The following is a 22537-nucleotide window of genomic DNA, read 5'->3' as shown; positions in this document are numbered from 1 at the left end:
CCAAGGCTGTGCTGCTTCCTGGCTGGCCTGCTCCCGACTTGCTGTGTGATCCCGCACAAGACACTTTGCTTCTCCGGGCCACGGTTTCCTCATCTGTTAAATGGAGCCACAGCAGCTCTCCTTTCCTGGGGTTGTTGGGAGGGTGAGAGAAGCAAACACTGGTCCAAGCCAGCACACCGTGGGCCTCTGCGAGCCCTGGCTGTGGTTGCTGAGAGATGGGCACAGATAAGGGGCAGATTGGCACAGGACAGGGAATCCTGACAGGCAGGCACAAGGCACGAGACCTGGGAGTCTCAGCCACAGAGATGCTGTGTTGCTGCGGCAGAGGCGCCTCGTCAGTGCTGGGGCCTGTCTGCTCTTGGCCCGGGCGCCAGGGCAGTTTCTGGCACCCCTAGGAGAATGAATAGGGCTCAGTGTGGTGGCTCCGCTGAGCTCAGAGCCCCCTTTGTGCTGCCTGGAGTGGCCGTTAGGAGTGCGGCCGAGGACCTGCCGGCGGGTGGCTGTCCTGCAGGAGCTCTTCAGCTTGCACTGGAGGGCAGGCCAGCCCGGCCCGCGGTCCCCCGCCTTGAATACCCCCGAGTACTTTCCTGCCTCCAGGCCTTCGCTCAGGCTGGCCTCACACCACCGGGAATGCAGCTCTGCCCTCCCCGCCTCAGGCTTTTACCTCCTTTGGATCCCTGCAGGTTGGCTTGAGGCTATAGTGCCCCAGGATCCCTGAACTCATTTCTTTTTTCTTTTCTTTCTTTTTTTTTTTTTTTTGAGACAGAGTCTTAAAAAAACTTAAGACAGAGACTTAAAAAAAAAAACTGGTCACCCAGGATAGAGTTCAGTGGTGCAATCTTAGTACCGCAACCTCCACCTCCCGAGTTTAAGCAATTCTCCTGCCTCAGCCTCCCAAGTAGCTGAGATTACAGGCACGCCCCACCACGCCCGGCTTATTTATTTATTTATTTATTGAGACGGGGTTTCACTATGTTGCTCAGGCTGTTCTTGAACTCCTGACCTCAGGTGATCCTCCAGCCTCAGCCTCCCAAAGAGCTGGGATTACAGGCGTGAGCCACCACGCCCAGCCCCCTGCTCTCACTTCTGTCCCCTATCCTTGCCCCTCTTCCTCAGTCTGTGACTCAAGCAGGGACAGTGTGGGGGGGGGGTGCCTATGGGGAGGAGGGAGAAGACAGGCTCACAGACAGGGCAGAGTTGGAGACCTTAAACTTCATCGTTAAAGGCATCAGGCCCACGCAATCCTGGGTTCAATCCTCACCTCCATGACCTTGGGCAAGTCATGTCACCTCTCTGAGCCTTTTATTTTTTTTTCCCATCAGTAAAATAGGATAAATATAACATCCCTTACATGATCTCATGGCAGCAAAATAAAATATTTATACCAAGAGTATCATTTTGATTTAATCCCCTTGTGTCCTTATTTGCATGTTCCAAACAGACCTGAAGCCTTCTGAGAGAGGCCAGGGCCTTACCCATCCACACTAGCCCCCTTCCATATGAGGACTGGATCATGGGTGCTCAATAGATGCTTCTCCCTCAGTTGACCTGACATTGGGGACAGTGTGGGATGATGGCAAATGACCCTGGGCTTTGAGAGTAAAGAGACCTGGCTTTGAATCCCAGCTTCATAGCTTCCTGGCTGTGTAGCCTAGGGCAGGCCACACCAATCTGGGCCTCAATTTCCCCTTTTATAACTTGGGTCTAATAATAGCAACCTCCTAATAGGGCTGCTGGAGAGTTTCAGGGAGACAACGCAAGTCAACCCCAGGCCAGGCACCGAGTCAGTTCCTGGCTAGTGTGGGCAGAATTTCTGTGATTAATTGATTGATTGATTGATTGGAGACAGTTTCGCTCTTGTTGCCCAGGCTGGGTGCAGTTGCCGGATCTCAGCTCACTGCAACCTGCCTGGACTCTGCACTCACTCCCGGACTCAAGTGATTCTTCTGCCTCAGGCCTCCTGTGTAGCTGGGATTACAGGCGCCACCACGTCCGGCTAATTTTCTGTATTTTTATTAGAGACAGGGTTTCATCATGTTGACCAGGTTGGTCTCGAACTCCTGACCTCAGGTGATCCACCTGCCTCGGCCTCCCAAAGTGCAAGGATTACAGGCATAAGCCACCGCACCTGGCCGTTTTTTTTTGAGATGGAGTCTCACTCTTTTGCCCAGACTGGAGTGCAGTGGCACAGTCCTGGCTCACTGCAACCTCCACCTCCCAGGTTCGATTGATTCTCCTGCCTCAGCCTCCCGAGTAGCTGGGATTACAGGCACGCGCCATCACGCCCAGCTAATTTTCCTATTTTTAGTAGAGACGGGGTTTCGCCATGTTGGCCAGGCTGGTCTCGAACTCTTGACCTCAGGTGATTCACCTGCCTCCTCCTCCAAAAGTGGGGATTACAGGTGTGAGCCACTGCGAACAGGCAACTTTTGTGACTTTAGAGGGTTGTGGGTATCACAGGCTGTTCTCTGTCCTGTACCCCTGCTATCCAGTTGACCCACTGTCTCTTCAGATGCACCAGCAGCCAAGAGCAGCCCATTCCATGAACCCATCTTCTCCTTCCCTCCTATGCTTCCCATCTGTCTCTGCTCAGAGGAAAACAGGGGGTCCAGGCCGGGGTCAGACAGCTGCCCAGCGCCTCCCTTTCCTGTGCTGCCCTCACCTTCTCTGTTAAATGGCAGCAGGACCAGCGGCTCTCTTGGGGCAGACATCTACCAAGGACTGGCCACATGCCCAGCCTTGCCAGCTTAGCCGATCCCTGGGAAGCAGGAAACGTTTCCAGTCAGTGAGAAATCACTCATTTCTTCTTATTTCTGCCTGGGTTTTGCCAGCTTGGTGATCTGGGGCCCTGGACCTGGGCAGCCTGGGTAACCTTCTGACAGGCTTCCGGCCTTTCCTGCCTCTCTTGCCTGCCTGCATCCCACAGTGGGGACTGAGGCCCCGAGGCCCCAAGGGGAAGTGACGGCGGATGTTGGGGTTCAGACCAGGGATGGCGGGGTGTAGGTGACAACTCCACCGGAACTTCTGCTAGGGCCTTTGCCCACAGGATGTGACTTACGGAGGGCTCATGGGAAACGGCAGGCCCTGGCTTGAGCTGTAGTGGGATAGTGGAGACCACACAAGCCCACCGCAGATCCCCGCCCACCGCACTACTGCTCAGACCAGTGGTGCTGTGCCCCAGCAATGCCGCGGCTCCACCCCTAGGCCAGATGGGCAGGGCCCTGAGATGGGGAAGTGCTGGGGTTTGTGCCAGACTGACCTGGTTCAAATACCAGTATGGCCACTGACCAGCTATTTGACCCAGGCCAAGTGATGTCACCTCTGGGTCTCAGGATCCTGATGTGTACAATGGAGGTGACAACAGTACCCATGTGGTTGAGTGGCAACCGAGATAATTCCCATAAAGTGCCAAGTGTAGGGCTTGGATCATTTATTTTCCGTCAATAAGTTGTCATTACTAAAATTTTTATGGTCTCACTCCTTATCCTCCCCACCTCCAATTTAGCAAACAGCCTCCTGCTTCTAGTAGTGTACCCATGAAGCCGACCCTACGTCACTCCCTGCCTAAACCCCTCTCTGGCTCCACATTACTCTCAGGAGAGGGCTCCTTCCTCCTCAGCCTGATCTTCCAGCCCCTCCCTGGTAGTGCCCTTCCCCAGAACAAGACCTCTTGTGACATCGAGGTCACCAAAGCCATTCCTGCCTCCTCCTAGGAGGCTTTGAGGCTAAGCAGTGTGGGGTGAGAGCTGGGAGCCACCCCGAGGGCTTTTTTTTGAGACGGAGTCTCACTCTGTCACCAGGCTGGAGTGCAGTGGCAAGACCTCGGCTCACTGCAACCTCCACCTCCTGGGTTCAAGCAATTCTCCTGCCTTAGCCTCCCGAGTAGCTGGGACTACAGGCGCCCAACACCACGCCTGGCTAATTTTTGTCTTTTTAGTAGAGACGGGGTTTCAACATATTGGCCAGGCTGGCTCGAACTTCTGACCTTGTGATCCGCCTGCCTTGGCCTCCCAAAGTGCTGGGATTACAGGCGTGAGCCACCGCGCCCACCCCAATGGCTTCTTGCAGGAAGAGAGGGTACCGAGAGTCTGGGGGAGTGTGGGATCAGGGGAGCACCGCCCTGAACCCTGAACGCAGGAAGGCTTGGGGAGACAGTAGAGAGATTTGCATGGCCACAGCCTGGGGGGTGGGGTGTGAACTGGAAAGAGCCTCCAATGTCACATTCAGGTTCTTGGGGGACAGAGAGGCCAGACTGGGGGGCTAGGTCTCAGGATCCACCCGCAGAGGGCTGGAGAGGAGGGGGCAGATTGAAGCGGGGCAGAGGAGGCAGAAAAGACGGCTTTGCTGGAGGCTGTCCTTGGGCAGAGCTGGAGGGAGAATCTGGGGGCCGCTGGAGCCAGGAAGATGAGAGGGAAGGGATGGGAGCGATGGGGGAGGGAGATGGGGGGCGGTGAACGGTGAGCTCGCGCCTGCATAAGGACAGCAGGCCTCCCCACTCTGCTATCCTCCTGGCCCAACCGCGAATAGCGTGAGTCAAGAGAATCCCTTTCATTCAGACACCCAGGTTCGGGTCCCAGCTTTGTCGCCGTGTGACCTTGGGAAAATGACCTCACTTCTGAGCCTCAACGTCCTCTTCTGCAAAATGGGTTAGTGATCCTGACTATGGGCTGTTGATTCAGGATTCGGCGGGAACGCCCAGCACTTCCTGAGTACACAAGAGTGCTGAGAAAATGGTAGCTGTTTTTTGCGATTACTGACCCGGGGCCCGACCAGCTCTGGCACGACTCAGCGGAGGCGAGAGTCCTGCGGGTCCCATCCCTGCCTCCCGGAGAGCCAGGCGCCAACGATAGAAGGCCCGGGCGTTGCTTGCTCGTCGCCTCCAGTGCCGCCGCGCCCCCTGGCGGCCGTCGGTTGCCATGTCAACGGAGCGTGGCGGGGACCGGGGGAGGCGGAGGCGGGGGCCGTTCTCTCCTCCTAGGGCCGCAGGACGCTCCCTCCGCGCCTCCCGCCTTCGCCTGTTGGGGGGGCACTCCGAGCCGGAGAGGAAAGGGCTCTCCGCGGCAGCCGGCATGTGGGGGTAAACTGAGGCACGCGGCAGGGCGCCCGCAGCCAGGTGCCGAGCGCGGGGCCCCACCTCCGAAGGCGGAGGAGGGGCCGCGGGCGGTGACGCGACGAGGGCGGCCGGCGGACAGCGGGCGGGCGGTGGCGGCGGCGGCAGGTGCGGCCGCGGAGGGTGGGAGGGAGGAGGGCGGGGGCGGGCGGAGGAGGAGGGGAGGGCGAGGCCGGGCACCTCCCCCTTTATAACGCGCCCCCTCCCGGGCTCTCGGGCCGTCTCCTAGTCGGCTCTTCCCGTCTCGCCCCCTCGCCCGGCCGCCCCGGGCCCGGGTCCGGCCAGGGAGCCCCCAGGCCGCGGCTCGGGGGCCGCCCCCCCGCCCGCCGCCCCGCGCAGCCCGGCGGAGGCGGCGCCGTCGGAGGAGGAGGAGCAGGGCACTGCGGCTGGCCCCGGATCGGGCGCCAGAGCGGCAGCAGCTTCGGCAGCAGCGGCGGCCCGGGCCCATGCAGCGGGACGCGCCACCCCGAGCCCCAGCTCCGGCGCCCCGGCTCCCCGCGCCCCCGATCGGGGCCGCCGCCAGTAGTGGCGGCGGCGGAGGCGGGGGCAGCGGCGGCGGCGGAGGCGCCTCTGCAGCTCCGGCTCCCCCTGGCCTCTCGGGAACTACAAGTCCCAGGGGGCCTGGCGGCGGGCGGCGGGCGGAAGAGGCGGGGTCGGCTCCGCGAGGCCGGAAGTGGCCGTGGAGGCGGAAGTGGCGCGGCCGCGGAGGGGCCTGGAGTGCGGCGGCGGCGGGACCCGGAGCAGGAGCGGCAGCAGCAGCGACTGGAGGCGGCGGCGGTGCGTTAGAGGCGGCCATGGCAAAGCAGTACGACTCGGTGGAGTGCCCCTTTTGTGATGAAGTTTCCAAATACGAGAAGCTCGCCAAGATCGGCCAAGGCACCTTCGGGTAAGGCTGGGCCCCTCGGGGCCGGGAGCCCTGGGCCTAAACCCGTAGGGCCGACGTCGGGATGCCCGGGGCCCTGCCCGAGTTGGCAGAGAAGTCGTCTGTCCCCGGGCTTGCCCGCTGGTCTCTAGGCCGCGCCGCACCCCGCCCCGGCCTGACGGAGCCGGCTGGTGGGGAGGAGCCTGAGGCCCTTGGTGGGGGCGGGGAGAGGCTGCAGAGAGGCGCCCGTGAGGGGAGCGGGACCTCTCCCAGGGACGCCCAAGTGAGGAGAAGGGACTGAGGGAAGGAAGCAAAGGCTCCGAACGAGACAGGGTGCCGGGTGGCGGGGTAGCCGCGTGCCCTGGGTACCTAGCCCAGCCCCGCCCGGGAATCTCTTTGCTGCTGCCTCTCCTCCTGTAGTGGGGGAGGGGCGGGCCCTGCGGAAATGGCCTGATGAGTTCTCCGGTCTCCCTTTCCGCCTGCAGGGAGGTGTTTAAGGCCAGGCACCGCAAGACCGGCCAGAAGGTGGCTCTGAAGAAGGTACTGATGGAAAACGAGAAGGAGGGGGTGAGTACGGATCGGGCGTGCGGGCCGGCCGGCTAACTGCCCGGGACCCTGGGTCGGTTTTCCACCCTGCTGCTTCTGGGAGTCTCAGGTTGAGATTTAATTTTTTTGTAGTAGTGCAGAAATTTCCAGGGAATTTGACCTCCATCCTAAAACTAAATGTTTCATTCTTAGGCAGTTATGGGTGAGGCCAGGAGGGGGAGTTGATGCATGCATCGTGTGCACTTTATTTTACGAAGTTAGGAAGCCTTTAAACACCTTTTTTTAGTGTTAAATTTTGCTTAATGTAAAAGAAAGATACATATGTCTGCTTTTTGAAAGGTGTCTAATACTCAATTATTTGATGTATTTAAAAGGAGCAGTCTCTTCTCCACCCCATCTTAGCTCTAGTACAACTTCCCGTAAACCTTCTTTTGCCTAATGTGCTTCAGCAAGGACATTTTTAAATCATCATGTTTGTTGCCAACGAAACAGACATAGAGCTGAAGTTTGAAGACTGAAACCACCGAGCATTTAGTGGCTAATAGCAAAGTATTGCTGTTTCAGTTTGTTGTCTCAAACCGTCACCTTGAAGTGTGCATGCTACTACTATATCCATTTTACAGACAAGGCTTCTGAGACAGCTGGTTTCAGAGCCCATGATCTTGCTCTGTCTCCCAACTTGCCTCTTAGTACAGACCCCAGGGCTAGGCTCTATACTGCGCTCACTCTTGACCACTTTCCCCTCTCTCCCACCCAGTTCCCCATTACAGCCTTGCGGGAGATCAAGATCCTTCAGCTTCTAAAACACGAGAATGTGGTCAACTTGATTGAGATTTGTCGAACCAAAGGTAAGTTGTTTGGTTCTTACGAGAAGATGACACTTGTAGCGTAAGGTTTTGTTTGTAAAGTTGGAACTAGACACACCTAAACTGCCTCTTCTTAACTCAGATGGACCCATGGTGACTGCTTTTTGTGGTCCTCTTTCATCGTAGCTGGTGCTTCCTCGGGGCCTGCCCTGGCCCAGAAGAGGCACTCAGAAAATATTTGACCAGTGAAGGAAGGAACAGACAGATGCTCTGGAGGGCATGGGCGCCCGTGGGTTGGAGCAGGAAGAAAGAAGCTGGCTGTGGGAAAGTGTGTTGGGTGTGGTTTTCTTGACTTTTTCTTCCTTCCCTTCCTGCCTTAGCTTCCCCCTATAACCGCTGCAAGGGTAGTATATACCTGGTGTTTGACTTCTGCGAGCATGACCTTGCTGGGCTGTTGAGCAACGTTTTGGTCAAGTTCACGCTGTCTGAGATCAAGAGGGTGATGCAGATGCTGCTTAACGGCCTCTACTACATCCACAGGAACAAGGTGGGGGCCAGAGCTGGGAGGAGGACCCAGGCTTGGGCTGGCCTTGGCTCCCACTCCCGGGTGGATGTCACTAAAGGACCCATTCTTGCCTTTCCTGCAGATTCTGCATAGGGACATGAAGGCTGCTAATGTGCTTATCACTCGTGATGGGGTCCTGAAGCTGGCAGACTTTGGGCTGGCCCGGGCCTTCAGCCTGGCCAAGAACAGCCAGCCCAACCGCTACACCAACCGTGTGGTGACACTCTGGTACCGGCCCCCGGAGCTGTTGCTCGGTGAGGACTCCCGAGCGGGCCAAGGGGGGTGAGGGCCAGGCATGTACCTGGCCCCTTCCCCCCAACTGCCAGGGCTTCTTGAGCTGCCGGCCCTGGGGCATTGAACCTCAGGAGGCCCTCGGGCTCAAGGGGCCCTCCTGGTGCGCTCTTCTTCCCAGGGGAGCGGGACTACGGCCCCCCCATTGACCTGTGGGGTGCTGGGTGCATCATGGCAGAGATGTGGACCCGCAGCCCCATCATGCAGGGCAACACGGAGCAGCACCAACTCGCCCTCATCAGTCAGCTCTGCGGCTCCATCACCCCTGAGGTACGGGGCCCCGGTCCCCATGGGGTGCAGAGATCGAGGTCCCCCGGCAGAGAAGGAGTGGGGAGTAGAATGGAAGGAGCGCTCCTCTCTGGAAGGGAGGCTGGTTTGGTGACAGGGCATGTCCTGGGGTGGGGAGTGCGTGGGAGAAAAAAACACCTGACACAGGCTGTGTGTCAGTCTCGGTTCCATCAGCCGTTCTGTGGCCTTGGGCAGAACATCTGAGTCAGCGCTGGGTTTCTCTTCTGTGAACCAGAAATGTGACGTGTATCAGGGTTGGAGCCCATATTCCAGGTGATGTGGGTAGAAGGACCTGGCACGTGGTATGTGCCAATCCATGGCGGGCACTGCTTCTCCTGGGAGGGGTCGAGTAGCGGTCTGGGAGCCTCCGAGTGGAGCAAGTATTTTAGTCCTTTTAGGCCTTGACGAAGGGATAAGCCACGCACCTCCTGACCAGACTCCATCCTCTCTCAACACCCCCTCCCTCCCAGGTGTGGCCAAACGTGGACAACTATGAGCTGTATGAAAAGCTGGAGTTGGTCAAGGGCCAGAAGCGGAAGGTGAAGGACAGGCTGAAGGCCTATGTGCGTGACCCATACGCCCTGGACCTCATCGACAAGCTGCTGGTGCTGGACCCTGCCCAGCGCATCGACAGCGACGACGCCCTCAACCATGACTTCTTCTGGTCCGACCCCATGCCCTCCGACCTCAAGGGCATGCTCTCCACCCACCTGACATCCATGTTCGAGTACCTGGCACCACCGCGCCGGAAGGGCAGCCAGATCACCCAGCAGTCCACCAACCAGAGTCGCAATCCCGCCACCACCAACCAGACGGAGTTTGAGCGCGTCTTCTGAGGGCCGGCGCTGCCACTAGGGCTCTTGTGTTTTCCCTTCTGCTATGTGACTTGCATCGTGGAGACGGGGCATTTGAGTTTATATCTCTCATGCATATTTTATTTAATCCCCACCCTGGGCTCTGGAAGCAGCCCGCTGAGTGGACTGGAGTGGAGCACTGGCTGAGAGGCCAGGAGGGCACTGGAGCTGTCCTGTCCTCGCTGGCTTTCTGGATGGTTCCCAGAGGGTTTCCATGGGGTAGGAGGACGGGCTCGCCCACCACTGACTTTTTCTAAGAGCTCCCAGCATGGTGGAAGAGGGGACAGGTCCCTCACCCACCCACAATCCTATTCTCGGGCTGAGAACCCTGTGTGGGGACAGGGCTGGCCCCAGGAATGGGCTGTTTTTGGCCTAACCCTCAGAAGCACTGGGGCTGGCACAAACTCTTGGTTTCTTCAGCAGGAGAATTTTATCGTGTTTCTTTTGGTTCCATTGTTTGGAGACATTCCTGGGCACAGTTTGGTCCGTTAGAATTAAAAGTTGAGGTTTTTTTTTGTTTTTTTTTTTGTTTTGTTTTTTTTTCCTCCAGGACTTGATGTGTGTTTTGTTCTGCGCACACACCACCAGCTCTTCCCCCACAGTCAGCAGCAGGTTGGGCCTGACCATTGGTACTTGATTGGCAAGTCACTGGAGGTCTTGACTCTTTTATCTCAGTTCATGTTCTTTTACATAATTGGAAAGGACCTTTGTCTGTTTTTCCTCTTGGGTGCCTTCCAGGACACATCTCATGTCCCTAGTGAGGGAATTGGTGAGGGCCTGCTGCAAGCTGCTGTGGCTGTGGTGGTCACCCAGCTGGGCAAATCACTGGAGTGACAATTTGGCCTGTCACCTGAGAAGGATGGTCCCTCAGACTGCTGGGTAGAGGGCCTGGGGCAGGCTGGAGACAGAAAGTGGGCAGAGCGTGAAGGGATCACAGGGGTCTTGGAAGGTGGCAGTAGTTTGGATGGGGGTGGGGAGTATGTGGGAGAAAAAAACAGACTGAAGGTAGAATCCCTGGGAACCTTTAAGGAGTGGCACATTCTGGCAGGCACGTTTTCTGTGAGCCTGAAGTTAGGAAGAGACATTCTGGAGGTCAATTTCCTACATCCTCTTACAGGCAGAGACCTTGAAGTGGGGCCAGGAAGGAAGGTTGGCAAAACCTTTGACCAGAACTGTCCTTCATTTACAGAAACTGACCCAGACCACAACACAAAAGGCCAGTGAAAGTAAGAAAAAAAAAATTTTTTTTTTTTTTTTTTTTTTTTTTTTTTTTTTTTTGAGACAGAGTCTCACTCTGTTTCCCAGGCTGAAGTGCAGTGGTGAGATCTCGGCTCACTGCGACTTCTGCTTCCCTGGTTCAAGCGATTCTCCTTTCTCAGCCTCCTGAGTAGCTGGGATTACCGCCCACCACCACACCCAGCTAATTGTATGTTTAGTAGAGATGGGGTTTCGCCATCTTAGCCAGGCTGGTCTCGAACTTCTAACCTCAGGTGATCCGCCAACCTCAGCCTCCCAAAGTGCTGGGATTACAGGTGTGAGCCACTGCATCCAGCCAAGGAAAAAATTCTTGATTAGTGTTATTTGTTTTCCTGAGACTTCTCTAATTGCCACAAGCATGCTAGCTTAAAGTAACAGATTTATTCTGTTGGTTCCAAAAGTCATTGGTGGCAGGGTTGGTTCCTTCTGGAGGATCTGAGGGAGGGAGAATCCTTCCCGTGACTCCTGGTGGCTGCTGGCAGTCCTTGTATCCCTTAGGCTTGTAGAGGCGTCACTCTGGTCTCTGCCTGTGTTCACATGGCATTCTTCCTTCTGTGTGTGTCTTTTTTTTTTTGAGATGGAGTTTTGCTCTTGTTGCCCAAGCTGGAGTGCAATGGCATGATCTTGGCTCACTGCAACCTCCGCCTCCTGGGTTCAAGTGATTCACCTGCCTCAGCCTCCCTAGTAAGTGAGATTACAGGTGCCTGCCACCATGCCTGGCTAATTTTTGTATTTTTAGTAGAGATGGGGTTTCACCGTGTTGGCCAGGCTAGTCTCAAACTCCTGACCTCAGGTGATCCACCTGCCTTGGCCTCCCAAGGTGCTGGGATTATAGGCATGAGCCACCACGCCCGGCCTATGTGTCTGTCTCGTATGGATACCAGTCTGGATTTAGGGGCCACCGTGACCCAGTTCAACCTCATCTTAACTGATTACATCTGCAAAGACCCTCTTTCCAAATAAGGTCACATTCTGAGGTTTGGAGAGGACACGAATTCGGGGGGCACACTTCAACCCAGTATAACTAGTCAAATAAATCCAAATTGGCCAGGCGCAGCGGCTCACGCCTATAATTCCAGCACTTTGGGAGGCCAAGACGGGCGGATGATGAGGTCAGGAGGTGGAGGTTGCAGTGAGCCAAATACTCCAGCCTGGGTGACACAGCGAGACTCTGTCTCAAAAAAAAAAAAAAAAATAGCTGGGCATGGTGGTGCACACCTGTAGTCCCAGCTGCTTGGGAGGCTGAGGCAGGAGAATCACTTGAACAAGGGAGGTGGAGGTTGCAGTGAGCTGAGATCGAGTCACTGCACTCCAGCCTGGTAACAGAGCGAGACTCCCGTCTCAAAAAAAAAAATCCAAATCAGGGCTGGGCGTGGTGGCTCAGGACTGTAATCCCAACACTGGGAGGCCAAGGTGGGTGTATCACCTGAGGACAGGAGTTCGAGACCAGCCTGGCCAATAAGGCGAAACTCCATCTCTACTAAAAAAAATTAGCCCAGTGTGGTGGCGCATGCCTGTAATCCCAGCTACTTGGGAGGCAGAGGGGAGAATCGCTTGAACCCAGGAGGCAAGAGATTGCCGTGAGCTGAGATGACACCACTGCATGCCAGCCTGGGCAACAGAGCAAGACTTATCAAAAAAAAAAAATCGAAATTAAAGCTATTGTGTGCTGTCCTGACAGCAGTCACTAGGAATTGAGTGTGGATAAACACAGGGCTGGCCTAATTGTATTTTCTTTGTAGGATTAAAAGATTCATATTCTTTGACTCAGCAATTCCACTTACAGTAATTTTTTAAGAGCAATTACACAATGATAGTCTTTATCTCATTGAACCCTCACTGCAATTTTGATGGTCTCATTTGTTCATTGAGCATATTTATTAGGTGCGTCTTCCAAGGGTCACCCTCTTCGGGACTTAATACAGCTGGAAACAGTGGTGGCCCACCCCCACCCCAGTGGAGCTCACCTTCCAGTAGGTCCAAACTGGTTTGATTGAGTTCCATGGAAAACAACAAAGTGGGATAAGAGAGGAAAAGTAGGGGGGAACTGAGAGGTTCAGCATGACATGGAAGCAGAAATCAAGAGACAAGGCTTTGTGGGGTGGGTGTGTGGGTACAAGTGCCAAGGGTCGGGGAGCCTTTGGGGAGCTTTGTAGAGTGTGTGGTTCTTATGTTTCTTGGTGTTTCCTCATAGTTGGTTAACTAATACATTTGTTCATGCAATTAAGCCATCTTTTCATTTTTAAACATTTTTTAAAAATACATATATTTTTTAGAGATGGAGTCTCGCTTTGTTGCCTAGGCTGGTCTCCAGCTCCTCAGCTCAAGGGATCCTCTTGCCTTGGCCTCCCAAAGTGCTGGGATTACAGGTGTGAGCCACCAGGCCCAGCCAATTAAGTTACATTTTAAAACAACCAAGACAGGCCCTAAACCTTGGAGCTGCTGACCCAAGCTCATCCTCACCCCTCTTCCCAGGGAGGAACAGGGACTGGCCAGTCAGGTGAGGCTTCTCTAGCTTTGGCCTCAAGCTCTGGTGTGACATGGGTGCTGTTTCCACCTGTGGAGGGAGGTATGTCGCCTGGAATAAAGGCTCCCCAGAGGGCAGGGCCTTGTGGGGCTTTTACCATGTTCCCAGCACCTAGATAGTGCCTGGCACACGTGAGTCTCTGGGATACAGTAGCGTGAGTGCAGTGAACAGATGGCCGAAGAGGCTGTGTAGATGGGAAAGGCCTTCGCCAGCTGCGGGGATCAGCTCAGGCAGGGGAATGAGTTCTGTGTCCTGGCTTTTTGTTTGTTTTTTTAAGAGCCTGGAGTCACATCCTGGCTTTTTTTTTTTTTTAAAGGAAAAATGGTGGTTTTATTCATTTGTACTTAAACCAGGCAAAGTAGTACTGATCTCATTATGATTCAGCAAATACAAGACCTCTTTCCACAAATATTAGCATAACGATCAAAATAGGGATTATAGTAAAACAGCCAAAAAGGGCTGAGGGAATCAAGTATGTTACAGCTTAACCCTTAACCTCAGTATAATTTTTATTTTATTTTATTATTATCTTTTTAAGACAGAGTCTGGCCTTGTCGCCTAGGCTGGATTGCAGTGGCGTGATCTCGGCTCGCTACAACGTCCTCCTCCTGGGGTCAAGTGATTTTCCTGCCTCAGCCTCCCGAATAGCTGGGATTACAGGTGCCTGCCACTCACTCCCGGCTACCTGGCTGCTTTTTGCCCAAGTGATTTGGTGAAACAAAGCCTCTTCCTCCAGCGGACTTGGACTCTTAAGTCAAGGGTGTGCCGCGTCCACGCTGTACTTTATGTACCTCTCTCCCTGGCCAGGATCTCACCCTGGCAGGGCAAGGGCAAGACGGGCCCTGAGTGTAAGGTGGGTGGGCTGGGATAAGGAGGCCTGGAAGAGGCCACATAAAGCCAGCCCCAAGGTCTGGAAGCCTCCCAAGCATAGCCCCTTCCCCTCCCCTCCCCTCCCCTCCCACCCACCGCCCCCTCCCCTCCCCTCCCACCCACCGCCCCCTCCCCTCCCCTCCCCTCCCCTCCCCTCCCCTCCCACCCACCGCCCCCTCCCCTCCCCTCCCACCCACCGCCCCCTCCCCTCCCCTCCCACCCACCGCCCCCTCCCCTCCCCTCCCACCCACCTGCCTGTCTGCGTGCTTACCTTTAACCTCCACCTAGTTGTTATTTAACTCGCGGTGAGGTTCTGACCAGTCCCATGCTCCACTCCAGAAACCCGCCAGGGAGGCTAAGTCCCTGGGCTGACCCTAGGATTAGGGCGGGAACCTATCAGGTAAAACCTTTCTCCCTGCACCCCCAGTCCCGTCAGGGGAGGGGAGGCCTTGGCGTCTCCCAAATCACGTTTTCTGGGTCAACAAGCCTCACAGCTCTAGTTAAATCCTGGGCAGAGCTGGCTTAGCAGAGGTGCCCACACTTGTGCGTCACTTTGCGCCCTACCCAGAAGGGGAGCAGGAAACCAAGGGATGAAAAGTGCCAGGTCCCTGACTACCTCATTGCCCATGGCTGAGAAGTTCTGGTGGGAAGGAACCATGGAGGGCCCATCTGGACATCCTTCCTCAGCTAAAACTGCCTCCTTCCAGGTAGGAGAACCTGGTGACCAGGCAGGTGGCCTTTCCTATCAAAGCCTCAGTTTCTTGGGGGTGATGCTGCCAGCCCCTCACAGGGCTCAGCTCAGCACCTAGCATGCGTGGAGGGTGAGAACAAATTGAAAAAAAATCCTACATTTTTTTCCTCTGAAAATTCTGGTAAAGACGGCCAGGCGCAGTGGCTCGTGCCTGTAATCCCAACTCTTGGGGAGGCTGAGGCGGGTGGATCATGAGGTCAGGAGTTCGAGACCGGCCTGGCTAAGATGACGAAGCCCCGTCTCTACTAAAAATACAAAAATTAGCCGGGCGTGATGGTGGGCACCTGTAGTCCAAGTTACTTGGGAGGCTGAGGCAGGAGAATCACTTGAACCTGGGAGGCGGAGGTTGCGGTGAGCCAATATCACACCACCGCACTCCAGCCTGGGCAACAGAGCGAGACTCCGTCTCAAAAAAAAAAGAAAAAGAAGAGACAACCAGGCATGGTGGCGCATGTCTGTAATCCCAACTACTCTGGAGGCTGCGGCAGGAGAATCTCTTGAACCCGCGATGTGGAGGTTGCAGTGAGCCGAGATCAGGCCCCTGCACTCCAGCCTGGGCAACAGAGTGAGACTCTGTCTCAAAAAAAAAAAAAAAGCTGGGCACCGGTAGCTCATACCTGTAATCCCAGCACTTTGGGAGGCCTAGGCGGGCAGATCACGAGGTCAGGAGATTGAGACCATGCTGGCTAACACGGTGAAACCCCATCTCTACTAAAAATACAAAAAAATAGCCGGGCGTGGTGGCGGGCGCCTGTAGTCCCAGCTACTAGGGAGGCTGAGGCAGGAGAATGGCGTGAACCCGGGAGGCGGAGCTTGCAGTGAGCTGAGGTCTCCCACTGCACTCCAGCCTGGGCTACAGAGCGAGACTCCGTCTCAAAAGAAAAAAAAAAAAATCCTCATCCTCCTAAAGAGGAAATTAAGAGTCAGACAGGATCAGAGAGGGAAGTGTCTTGCCCATGGTCACACAGCAGTTCGACAGCAGAGAGGGCCAGGGTGACCAGACAGGTGGTGGTAAGGTGCAAGGACCAACATTAAAGTCAGTAATCTGGGTTTGAATTGGCGCTGCCACGTCCATGTGCCTGCTGTATTCCTGGGTGAGTTGATTAACCTCTCTGAGCTTCCATTTTTCCATCTGTAAAATAGGGATCATCTGTAATTCACACAATTTTCATGAGATTCCAGGTGCCAAACACAGGGATAAGTGCTTAATAAATGTTTATTTGTTTTCAAACAGCGTCTTACTCTGTCACTTTGTTGCCCAGGCTGTAGCGCAGTGGCGCCATCTCGGCTCACTGCAACTTCCGCCTCCCTAGTTCAAGGGATTCTCCTGCTTCAGCCTCCCAAGTAGTGGGACTACCGGAGTGTCACCAGGCCCAACAAATTTTTGTAATTTTAGTAGAGATGTGGTTTCACTGTTGTGGCCAGGCTGGTCTGAAACTCCTGGCCTCAAGTGACTGACCCACCGTGGCTTCCCAAAGTGCTGGGATTACAGGCATGAGCCACTGCTCCCAGCCGAGTGCCTACTTAATAAATGTTAACAAAAAATAACCCACCCCAAAAAAGGAAAGAGGACAAACACAGGGTAAGGGTGTTTCAGCAGAGGCAAACATCGTGAGCAAAAGCTTGCAGGTGGGAGAGGCCAAGGCCAATTGCTGAAGTCCTTACCAGCTGGCAGGGACTGTGCACTGTAAGTGGGGGATGAGTCCAGAGGCAGGCAGGGACCAGGCCACAGTGAACTTGTGGATTTTATTAATCCCGAGTGTATGACGGGGCAGGAGAGAGTGTAGTATCCCAGGCAGATCTGAGTTTAGAAAGACCTGACCCACTGTGAGGCCCCAGCTGTCTGTCTGTCTCTCAGCCTTAGCCTGCCACTCTGCAGTGGTTACCCTCTGACCTGATCAGGGTTTGTAAATCTGTATATTCCTTTGTGAATTTCTTTCTTTGCTGCCCTTTCACCCCCAGGACTGGGTGCTCTGTGAGCAGTACCTTGTCTTCTGTTCTCCACAGTGACCCCAGCATCTAGCCCAGGGTCTGGCAGAGATAATTTCTTCCCAATGAATAAGTGAATGAATGACATCATTTCCCTGTGGGAAGGTTGGGGTTAAGGCAGAGTTCCTCAGTCTGCTCCTACCCCAGCCCCTCCTTCCCTCCACACGTACCTGCCGATCTGCCCGCATGAGTGGGCACTGGCCCACTTACTGGTTCCCCTGCCCCCTTTGTTTTCTCTCCAACAATGACTGTGTTTCTATTGTTCTTCCTGGAGAGAGAGAACGCAGTGCCTTCGTGGTCACCAAAAGGCCAACGGCGATTCCCTCTCCAGCTGCATGATGAAGATCCCTTTGATTTTTCCCTTTACACTTCTAGTTCCTTCTATAAATATTTGTGGCTTTTCAAATAAAAAGCCACAAAGGAGGTGAGTGGCCTGTAAAAGAAAGAAAACAGCTTTTTTTTTTTTTTTTTTGAGATTGAGTCTCACTCTGTCGCCCAGGCTGAAGTGCAGTGGCGCGATCTGGGCTCACTGCAACCTCTGCCTCCCAGGTTTAAGCGATTCTCCTGCCTCAGCCTCCCTAGTAGTTGGGATTACAAGCACGGACGACCATGCCTGGCTAATTTTTGTATTTTGAGTAGAGATGGGGTTTCATCATGTTGGTCAGGCTGGTCTTGAACTCCTCACCTCATGATCTGCCTGCCTTAGCCTCCCAAAGAGCTGGGATTGCAGGTGTGAGCCATTGCGCCCAGCCAGCTTTTTTTGTTTTGTTTTGTTTTTTTCTTTTTTTGAGATGGAGTCTTGCTGTCCCTCATGTTGGAGTGCAGTGGTGCGATCTTGGCTCACTGTAGCCTCCACCTCCCAGGTTCAAACGATTCTTCTGCCTCAGCCTCCCAAGTAACTGGGATTACAGGCAGGTGCCACCCCACCTGGCTAACTTTTGTATTTTTTAGTAGACACAGGGTTTCACCATGTTGACTGATTTTGAACCTGAGGTGATCCACCTGCCTCAGCCTCCCAAAGTACTGTGATTACAGGCAAGAGCCACTGTGGCCGGCCACAAACGGCTGTTAAACACAAAAAAGTGTTCAGCCTCCTTCACGATAAAATAAGTGTAAATGATAACTAGTCAGAGAATCCATTTTTCCACCTTACGATTGGCAAGGATCAAGTCGGGGAAACTTGTACCCCTCTGGGGGACAGTGTGGCTGTGTGTATAAAAATGTCGGCTGGGCACAGTGGCTCATGCCTGTAATCCCAGCACTTTGGGAGGCCGAGGCAGGTGGATCACAAGGTCAGGAGTTCAAGATCAGCCTGCCCAACATGGTGAAACCCTGTCTCTACTAAAAATACAAAAATTAGCCGGACGTGCTGACGCACACCTGTAATCCCAACTACTCAAGAGGCTGAGGCAGGAGAATTGCTTGAACCTGGGAGGTGGAGGTTGCAGTGAGCCAAGATGGCACCACTGCACTTTGGCCTAGGTGACAGTGTGAGACTCTGTCTCAGAAAAAAAAAAAAAAAATGTCAAGTGCAGGTCACCTTCGACCCAGCAATTGCACTTCTTGGAATTTATCCATGAAATATCCCACACAAGGAAGAAATGATGAAGGTAAATGTTACCCACTGTAGCTTGGGTAAAATGTTATCCATTGCTTGTAACAGCAAAATATTGGAAACAACCCAAATGTCCATCAATAGGCAACTGGCTGAATACACAGTAGTACTTCCACACCATGGAGTACCACACAGCTTCAAAACAAATTAGCCAACGGAGTGGCCCTTATGTACCGACACAGTCCAGAATAGGGCCCTGGTTAAAAAGGGACATGGAGAAAGTACAAGGCAGGCTTGCCTTACAGTCTGCTGCTATCTGTGGGTATAAAAGGGAAATCAATATATATTTGTATTTGCTTGTAAATGCATAACATATCTCTGGAAAGGTGACAAGAAACATAACATTGACTGCTTTGAGGAAGGAGGATTAAGGTGCTGGAATCTCAGCTCCCAGAGAGGGAGGCTTTTTGCTGTACACAGTTTTGACCCTTTAACTATTTGTTCTTTTTGTTTGTTTTGAGACAGAGTCTTGCTCTTTCACCCAGGCTGGAGTGCAGTGGCACAATCTTGGCTCACTGCAATCTTCGCCTCCCGGGTTCAAGTGATTCTTGTGCCTCAGCCTCCAAAGTAGCTGGGATTACAGGCGCGCATCACCAAGCTTGGCTAATTTTTGTATTTTTAGTAAAGACAGGGTTTCATCACGTTGCCCAGGCTGGTCTCAAACTCCTGACCTCAAGTGATCCACCCGCCTTGGCCTCCCAAAGTGCTAGGATTATAGGCGTGAGCCACCACGCCCAGCCAATCTTTGAACTATTTGAATGATATATTATCCAAAAAACACCAGAATTTAAAAAGAAAACATAAGAAAAAGTGTTTTTTTCAGCTATGTGGACAAGCTTTCCACCTTACACCGGGGGAGGGAGTCCGGCTCTGGGATCTCATTCTTGGAGGAATGGCTTAGAGCGCCTATGCCACCTCCTGCAGATGAGTCCACTGAGGCCACCAATAGTAGATCTGGAAAAAATACTTGCCCTACAGAGGACAGAAACTGAGGGATAATATCAGTACTACACAAAGTGCCTTTTTTTCTTTTTTTAAAACTTTTAAAACATTTATTTATTTAAAAAGATGGGGGTCTCGCTATGTCACCCAGGCTGGAGTACATGGTGCTATCATAGCTCACTGCAGCCTCGAGCTCCTGGGCTCAAATAATCCTCCTTGGCCGGGCGCAGTAGCTCACGCCTGTGATCCCAGCACTTTGGGAGGCCGAGGCAGGTGGATTCACCTGAGGTCAGGAGTTTGAGAGCAGCCTGCCCAACATGGTGAAATCCCATCTCTACTAAAAATACAAAAATTAGCTGGGCATGGTGGCACGTGCCTGTAGTCCCAGCTACTTGGGAGGCTGAAGCAGGAGAATTGCTTGAACCCAGGAGGCGGATGTTGCAGTGAGCCGAGATTGTGCCACTGCACTTCAGCCTGGGCAACGGAGTGAGACTCTGTCTCAAAAAAAAAAAAAAAATCCTCCTGCCTCAGCCTCCAAATAACTGGGACTACAGATGTGCACCAGCATGCCCGGCAATTTTTGCTTTTTGTAGAGAAGGTTTCACCATGTTGCCCAGGCTGATCTAGAACTCTAGGCTTCAAGCAATCTTCCCGCCTCAGTCTTCCAAAGTGCTAGGATTACAGGTGTGAGCCACTGCACCCAGCCCACAAAGGGCTATTATAACTGACATGAAAAAGCTAATCAGACATTAGAAAAATGGGCCAAGGATGGGTTAGGCAGTTCACTGAAATAAATGCATGGGAAGATGCTCAAGTTCACTGCAGTGGGGGAATGACAGAAACACTGAGATGGTTCTCTGCACCCTGTGGTCTGGGGGCATCCTGGGAGAGGGGCGCCTCCTTCACACACAGCTGCTGGGATGCCAAGACTACAGCAGCATTGGGGAAAAGGATTGCAAACATCCCTGGACCCAACCCGACCCCTCCATGCAATCCAACTCACAGAAATCAAGCCCTTCAATGTAAACGCATATCCATAGCAGCAAAACACTGAAGGCAGAATGAATGCCCTTCCACAGGCGAATCCAGGATGCTCCTGGGAAGGCCATACGGCCATTAAAGATGCTGAATTAGCAGTGTCCCTGGGGAGACAGGGAAGGAGGCGCAGAGGCTAAGAATAAGGACTCTGGGGCCAGACGTCAAATCTTGGTTTTGTGACTTGAGCATATGCTTTTACTCCTTTGGGCCTATATGATAATATTAGTACCTATTTCATGGGTTTGTGATGAAGATTAAATAAGCAACTGTGTCAGAAGTGTTTATAGCAGTGTCTGAATCTAGAGTGGTACTACTTAAAGTGTTTGCGAAGGGCTGGGCATGGTGGCTCAAGCATGTAATCCCAGCACTTTGGGAGGCCGAAGCGGGTGGATCACCTGAGGTCAGGGGTTCAAGACCAGACTGGCCAACATGGCGAAACCCCGTCTCTACTAAAAATACAAAAATTAGCCAGGTGTGATGGCATGCACCTGTAGTCCCAGCTACTTGGGAGGCTGAGGCAGGAGAATTGCTTGAACCTGGGAGGTGGAGGTTGCAGTGAGCCAAGATGGCGCCACTGTACTCCAGCCTGGGTGACAGAGCAAAACTCCATCTCAAAAAAAAAAAAAAAGTGTTTGCTAAGTAAATGTCTTAAAAAATAATAAGCTTGTCATTGAGTAAGAAAGTTAAGTTGCAGCCAGGCATGGTGACTCATGCCTGTGATCCCAGCACTTTGGTAGGCCTAGGTGAGAGGATTGCTTGAGGGCAGGAGTTTAAGGCTGCAGTGAGCTATGATTGTGCCACTGCACTCCAGCTTGAGTTATAGATTGGGACCCTGTCTCTAAAAATAAACATTTTTGAAAAGCTAAGATGCAAAAATATTGTCACCTGCATTGGCAAGACCCTGTAGATGTCTAGGTGTGTCTGGTTTCATGAGCATAGAAGACTATGGGACACATATTTAGTTGTCAACAGGATTGCCAGAGGAGGAACTGTTTGTGTGTGTATGGGGGGAGGGGGAAGGGAGTAAGCAAAATAAAAATATTTAAAGCCTCATGGATATTATTTTTTTCGAGACAAAGTCTTGCTCTGTCACCCAGGCTGGAGTGCAGTGGTGCGATCTCAGCTCACTGAAACCTCCGCCTCCCGGGTTCAAGCAATTCTCCTGCCTCAGCCTCCCGAGTAGCTGGGATTACAGGCACCTGCTACCACACCCGGCAAATTTTTGTATTTTTAGTAGAGAGGGAGTTTCACCATCTTGGCCAGGCTGGTCTCGAACTCCTTACCTCATGATACGCCCGCTGTGGCCTCCCAAAGTGTTGGGATTACAGGCGTGAGCCACTGTGTCCAGTCTCTTATTTTTATGCAGTCATTAAACTATATACATGCATATGTATAGAGAAAGTTTCAATGACTAAAAATAAGGAAACCAAGAAAGAACTTCTTTATCTCCCACGGGGCCAGGGTCGGGGCACCCCAGCAGTGTGTGAAGAGCAGAAGTCCAGCCAATGACAGACACTTCCCAAAACATCACTTGCTTACTTCGAAATCAAACGATTTCTCATAAATATTTTCTCCCAATGCTGGGAAGAGGGAGAGGGGAAGGAGGTACGGAAACTCCATCAATCATTTGAAGGACTGCCTTTTATCAGACTGATTTTCCGTAGTGGGTTGTTTGCAGCTTCCTCCTCCCCAGTTCTGGGCCTCAGCTGTCAAAAGGATTTCACCATGCAACTTTTTCATGCTAGCAGCTGGGGCCAAGAAGCTAATAGATGGGAAAAAGCTCTGAAACCTCCAGGACGACAAATAGGTGTCCTCCTCACAGAAGAGAAGAATTACTGCCCCACCATCCCTAGGTGGCCCTCAAATCCGTTCTCTAAACTGCAGCAGCTGTTTAGAGATGTCCACCAGGTGTTCGCAGCTCTGTCATCCTATTCCTGTTCGCAGCAGAGACTGAGGGCTGCTGACCCGGACCGGCTATTTTGGGACGTGCTGTGGGGGGCCTTGGGAGGTTGGTGACGAAAGGAGTGCGTGCCCGCTAAGGGAGGGGACGCCCCGGAGCGTGCCACTCATAAACATGGTCCCGAGGCCTGCCCCTCACCAGGATGGTGCACGCGGCAGGGGCGGCTTTTTAGTGGTGCAAGGCGGCTGGTCGGGGGGAGTTTGGGGCGGCGCTGATTGATGGCGGGCGGGGCGGGGCGGTGGATTGGCGGGGGGCGGGGTGAGGCA

General features: G+C 53.5%; 1 protein-coding gene across 1 annotated transcript; it reads left to right on the top strand.

The window, feature by feature from the left end:
• Positions 1-5351: 5351 nt before the first annotated feature.
• Positions 5352-9842, top strand: CDK9 (cyclin dependent kinase 9). The gene is made up of 7 exons (XM_055270987.2): positions 5352-5996; positions 6458-6539; positions 7276-7366; positions 7705-7871; positions 7972-8143; positions 8302-8450; positions 8939-9842. The coding sequence occupies exons 1-7, from the start codon at positions 5557-5559 to the stop codon at positions 9302-9304; spliced, it is 1467 nt and encodes a 488-aa protein (XP_055126962.1). The 5' UTR covers positions 5352-5556; the 3' UTR covers positions 9305-9842.
• The last annotated feature ends 12695 nt before the right edge of the window (positions 9843-22537 follow it).

The sequence above is a fragment of the Symphalangus syndactylus genome, chromosome 3 (assembly GCF_028878055.3).
Source record: "Symphalangus syndactylus isolate Jambi chromosome 3, NHGRI_mSymSyn1-v2.1_pri, whole genome shotgun sequence".
NCBI classification, from domain to species: Eukaryota; Metazoa; Chordata; class Mammalia; order Primates; family Hylobatidae; genus Symphalangus; species Symphalangus syndactylus.
Note: the sequence above shows the minus strand (reverse complement) of the source record. Positions and strands in the feature narration are given on the sequence as shown.

Coding starts and splice junctions, on each gene's coding strand:
- CDK9 (XM_055270987.2), top strand. CDS start 5,557: ATGCAGCGGGACGCGCCACCCCGAGCCCCAGCTCCGGCGCCCCGGCTC. Junction 5,997..6,457: donor ATCGGCCAAGGCACCTTCGG/GTAAGGCTGGGC, acceptor TTCCGCCTGCAG/GGAGGTGTTTAAGGCCAGGC. Junction 7,872..7,971: donor ACTACATCCACAGGAACAAG/GTGGGGGCCAGA, acceptor CCTTTCCTGCAG/ATTCTGCATAGGGACATGAA.